At 37.9% G+C, this 6,000-nt stretch overlaps 1 protein-coding gene across 3 annotated transcripts in view; it reads right to left on the minus strand.

Moving 5' to 3' along the window:
* The window catches only part of GTF3C1 (general transcription factor IIIC subunit 1), a 121,314-nt gene that overhangs the window by 71,518 nt on the left and 43,796 nt on the right, over nucleotides 1-6,000 (minus strand). For 2 of the 3 annotated variants that reach the window (XM_027862735.1, XM_027862734.1), the window contains exon 7: nucleotides 319-486. The exons of the other annotated variant lie outside the window; for it this stretch is intronic. In XM_027862735.1, coding sequence (XP_027718536.1) covers nucleotides 319-486 — 168 coding nt within the window. The remainder of the gene's footprint in view (nucleotides 1-318; nucleotides 487-6,000) is intronic. 3 annotated transcript variants of the gene reach the window in all.

Raw genomic sequence — 6,000 nt, forward strand, 5'->3', positions numbered from 1 at the left:
TGTTTATGAGGTTTGCTTTTCTCTCTCATTTGTCTTCTTTCATATTTAGGAAATATCACAAAGTTTCAATGCTCACCTCCCCACATCAGGTACACAGAAAAGCCCAGGTCCAGTTATGCGGCCTTCCTTTGACCACAAAGCCTTGTGAGGCTCCCAACAGCACAGAAGCATGGTCAGAAGATGCATTTAGTTTACAGCTATCATAAAGGTCTTTCCTGTGACTAAGAATCCTAATTTTTTATACATGGACAAAACACTTTAAAATCAAGCTAGTTCACAAGCATGCTTAGATGCATATAACATGATAATGCTACCTACTTAGTTCATAAGTCTGTGTTAGCATGTCTCTCTCATAGACAATGTCTACAGGCTGGATCACCTTGGAAATCACCTCATCATCATCATCATCATCTTGATCATGATCATCTTCTACCTTCCGTTTAAATTCTTTCAGTAGCTTGAGGCATCGGACCATGACATGTGTTCCTAGTAATACAAGCAAATAACTTTCAGTAAAGAAAAAAGTAATGGTATCAAAACATATGTAAGCATAAAAATGGAAATTCAACAAGTCATAAATTTATTTACATCGAACATAATATAATCTCCTTTTCTGTATCAATGGAGTAAAAGTCATGTCTCTGTTAAAGACACGTGATTTTTGGCAAGTTACTTTACTTCTAAGCCTCAGTTTCCTGATCTGTAAGAGAAGGGGATTGCACTATATGTGTGTTTCCAACCTTTTGAAGTACAAGGACTCTTTTTATAGCTTAAAAAAATGAACAGATTCTTTAATGATAGAATTTATACTATTATTATCAATTGACTGAGAAAAAGTGATTAAAAAGCTACTAGGAATTCAGTAAAACTTTTAAATGAACTTACTAATAATAGTATCTACACATATTTAAAAAAATGTTCATGTGTATATGTAACAGACACTGATTCAATACATGGAAGTATGTTTGCTTAATATACTGTCATGCTGTCTATTCTGTTAGAGGTAAATAAAGATCAAAACAGTGATCCTTGGTGTGCATAAAATTTGAAGGTCTGCCCCTAACCCCCTCCAGGGATTCTCAGATCACAGGTTGGGAACCACTAAACTAGACATATGATATCTAAAGTCATTTCCAACTCTAACATTTTATGATTTGTGATCTAAATCAACCTAATGCATAAATTAGCCTGAATTTTTTGTTGTGAAAATTCTGGTTTGGGCCTGTAAATATCCTGGAGCCACAATCCCAGAAGCACCTCAACTGTGGTACAGAAGTAGCAATAGGAAAGAGAAGCTCTGGGCTCTAAGTCTTGGCTCAGCTACTAACTCACACAGCTCTAGGTCCTAGTGCATAATAATGTCTACTGACATTTATGACACTGTTAATTTTGCAAAGCACTTTACATGTAGAATCTTGGTTGAACCTCACAACAGCCCCGTCAGGTGGGTGGTAGAGCATTATTATCCCTATTTACAGGTGAGAAAACTAAGCCTCAGAAAAGGGAAGTGATTTAACCAAGGCTTCCTGTATCTACGTCTAGAATGCTACCCACTATGTACCGGTGTACTGCCTGATCTCTTTCAAGTGAGGCAGCTGCTCTAGGTGATCTTTCAGGTTCCCTCAAGCTCTAACATTTTGTGTCACAAGGTCCCTTCCCAGGTCTTTATCCCATGTTTGAAGATTTCTTCCTGCTATAATATTAAATGATCCACAAAATCTTCAACATTGACTGCCACTTTCATTGTCTGTTTTGTGAGGGCAGCCAACACCCCCAGAGTGCCTTTCAATCCCAGCTCGTAGGTAATCTCAGCAGTAGCGGTAACCCCAGACTCACAGTCAGAAGCAACTTCAACAATTGTCTGGTCCAATCCTCTTATTTTATACAGCTATGGAAACTGAGGGTCAAAAATGACTAACCTGAGGTCACAAAGGTACGAAAGGTCGCTCTTTCCCAGTCCTGGCTCTGCCCCTCTGGGTTGAGCTACTTTCTGCCCTTCGGAATGGCCCAGTATGAAGTTCTTTACTCAGCAGCACATGAGGTTTTCTCCCAATTAACTGATTCATGCTAATGTGTTAAGAGGGTACAGAACCCAACCTCCTGTAATATTCTTCTTTCCCTCCTAGGTAACAAATATTTATTTTGATATTGGTCTTATGGAGGCATATCATTAACTCACCTAGAGGATTCTAGTAGAAAGAAAGATAGGGACTCACTGGCTAATTTGGGATATTTGGGCACTGGAGTTCTTGTTACAGTAACCATGTAGGCAAATGTCCATGCTGCCTATACATAGAGCGAGAATACAAGATGACCTACAAGTGTCACTGATAATCTCCTAAAGCCTATTCTAATCACAGTACTCCCCACTTCTGTATTCCTACTCCCTAATATGCATAGACTCAAATCCAAATTCCTTAGCTTGACACTGAAGGCCTTTCATTCTCCAACTCCAGTCTATATTTCTATCCTTACCTTTTATCAGTCCCTTTGTAAAGACCCTATGTTTCAGCAAAACTACACTAATCACTGTTTCCAAAATAAATTCCACACTTGCCCACCTGTTTCTGCTTGTTTCCTGTTTTGAATGTTTTCTCCCTAGAATTTCTTTTTAATATATTCTGACCTCAAGACACAGCTCAACTGCCTATGAAACCTAATCTGACCCCCACAATAATATATGGCCTCTCCTTCATCTGAATTCATATGGTATTTTGGGTACCATATTCATTCTCATTGATACGGGAACTCTGGGTTCATATGGTACTATAACACTTTCTTATATTCTGCCTTCTATTATGGTCACTTGTATATTCATCTTATCTTTCCCTAAACACCTTGGGGGAAGGACTAGCACTGAGTAGAATTAATACTTGTTGGATTTAACTGGTTCACAGTGGAGTATATGTCCTGCTGAGTCAGTGAAGAACCCAAATAAAAGCAAGAGTGACTATGGCAGAACATGATGACCAGCAGGAGGCAGTAGCAGCTAATGGATAAAACAAAGAACTAATAATCAGAAGGCCAGAGTTACAGCAATAGCTTTGCTACACTCTTGGTATACACTAACTCTGCCAAAGCACTCTCTATTCCTCAATTTCCCCAGGTATATGCCTCAATTTTCCTAGCTATATACCATGGGACTATCACTTGCCATTCATTTCACCTAAATAGCAAAAGATTATTTAGGTCTGAAAACACCCAATGAAATCACAGATCTGGTTCAAAAAAACATGTTCAAAGTGTCTTCAGAGCTTAGTGGAAGAAAGAATCATTCATTTATTTATTTTTTATTAATAAAAGATACCATCAATACCAACTCCAATGCAAACTCCAGGACTTATGATGATCCAAAGGATGTATAAGCAACAACAAATTAACATGATTGCCTAGACACCAGAAATAGTTTCTTCCAAGACAGCAACCTAACAATATTGTACTTGAGAGAAATCCAGTCAGTTTTCTCCTAGTCAACAACCAAATGTTGTTTCTTTCCTTTGTTTTTAACTTCCTTAAGAGACTAACTAGCCAAGATGCACAGAGTAAGTATCAACAGATACTAATGAAAGAAAATAAACTTTATGAGTGCTATGTTGGGCTCTACTTTACAGGGAAATGCTGTGAGATGACTTTTCCTTCACATCAGCCAAAACTATGTGTACCTTTTCCTGGGTCACTCCCAAAAAACCTCTGATTTGACAAAACCACTTATCAGTCCTTTCAACATTTCTCAGGATCCTACTGTTTATTATTAACCTGAAGCCTCTTCTGCTCAGCATTAGATGCTCCATTTCACTAAAATTCTTGGTTGCTCACAACTGGCAGTTTATTCATATTTTAACTTTAAAACATAGTTGAATTTCTTTCATGTCACAGGCCTATAGGAACACATTGTAAACTAGTTAAATACAAATATTTAGTATCTACTATGTGCTAGTTCTCTTGCCCTCAAGGAGCTTAGGGAAAGAAGAGTATATAAGTATATAAGAGATACAAGTATACATACAAGTATTTAACAGAAAGCAGAATATTTGTTATTTAGTTGTTTCAGTAGTGACTGACTCTTCATGATCCCATTTGGGGTTTTCTTAGCAAAGATCTTGGAGTGGTTTGCCATTTTCTTCTCCAGCTCATTTTACAGATGGGGAAACTGAGACAAACAGGATTAAGTGGCTTGCCCTGGGTCACACAGCTATTAAGTGTCTGAGGCTGGATTGAACTCAGGTCTTCCTGACTCTAGGCCCAGTGCTCCAGCCACTGCACCACCAAGCTGCGCAGGCAGAATATAAGATGGTGCTAGAGGAAGGACTCCCAAAGTACCATATGAATTTAGATGAGAGAGAGATGACATTTTGTTGTGGGGATCCAGCTGGACTTCAAAGGCAACTGAGCTGGGTTTTGACAGATGAGTCAGAATATATCACAAGGAAATTATAGGGAGAGAACATTGAAAGCAGAGGGAAGAGCAGAAGCAGAGATGGGCAGGCCAGTATAAATGATAATAATAAAAATAACAATCCCCTTCTCTAAAGAAAGCACAGCAACACAGTGAAGGAAGCAGAGGAGCTTGAAGGACCTTAGAAATCATCCTTGGAAAATTTTTTCAACTACTCCTCCATGTGCCCATGTGGTATAACAACCTAGACTTAAGAATTCAATAAGTAATATTATTACAGAGATATATACAGAGATAATTCTAATGCATGCTTCATTTTACACATAAGAATTCTAAGGCTTGGAGAAGGTGAGACTCAGTACAAAGACCCAAGTTTTCTGCCTCGAAACCTAGAACTCTTGAATTAAAGTATTCTGGTGTAGCTCTAAACCACCTCAATATCAATCCTATTGTTAAGATGAAGAAACAGATTCAGAACAATACAGTGATTTGCCAAAAGTCACTCACCCTAGTATCAAGGCTAGAATGGTGCTGAATTCTTATTCCCCCTCTCCCCCCAATTTGTATTGATATTTTTTATTACTTCATCTTAATTTCTTAAATATACCTTCTCCTTACCTAATGAAAAAAACCAACTGATACATCCACCAAGTCAAGTCTGATAGCATATGCAATATTGCACCTCTGCAAAAAGGAGAGGCAGATAGATTTTCTTAATTCTTCTCTAGGGCCAAGCTTTTAGTTCATAACTACATAGCATTTAGTTTGGGGTCTTTTCTGAGCCCAGAATATTTCAAGACCAGAAATCTTTCAACTACACCACAGATGTTTATAAGATATGCCAATCCACACTTATAAACTCAATATGGAAAACTATTAGAGAAATATTTTTAGCATCCTGTTTCATGAGTTATTGCTTTTTTGGGGGGGGGGGCGAGGCAATTGGGGTTAAGTGACTTGCCTACAGTCATACAGCTAGTGTCAAGTGTCTGAGGCCACATTTGAACTCAGGTCCTCCTGACTCCAGGGCCAGTGCTCTATCTACTGCGCCACCGAGCTGCCCCAATATGGTGTTTTGTTTTATTTTTTTGAGATACTGCTTTTTCAATGTGCTTTTGAATGCTTGACCTGAAAGAAATCAACAGTAAAAAATATACAAAGTCGAGTCTAGCAAATTTTTTTGAGCTTTCAAATAAAAAAATATAGTTTCATTTCAATATTTTGAAAGCTATATTTCAAAATATTATCATATTATTTCATCTACGAAGAGATCTTTTGCTGTGGAAAAAAAAAAGTAGATCATGATTCATCTATAGGCACTGATAAATGATCTGTGGTCACACTATCAGTGTGACGGGAGCAGGACCTGAACTTAGGTTTTCCTGACTCTTCCTTTTAATTATGCCATGCTGCTTCTCTAGTGTTTTTAATAGGAATGGGTGTTGTATTCTGTCAAAAGCTTTTTCTGCATCTATTGAGATAATCATATGATTTCTGTTAGTTTTGTTGTTGATATGGTCACCCACGCTGATAGTTTTCCTAATTGAACCAGCCCTGCTTTCCTGGTATAAATCCTACCTAGTCATAATGTATTATCCTTGAGA

Source organism: Vombatus ursinus, unplaced genomic scaffold, assembly GCF_900497805.2.
Source record: "Vombatus ursinus unplaced genomic scaffold, bare-nosed wombat genome assembly UNPS02014770.1, whole genome shotgun sequence".
Taxonomy (NCBI): domain Eukaryota; kingdom Metazoa; phylum Chordata; class Mammalia; order Diprotodontia; family Vombatidae; genus Vombatus; species Vombatus ursinus.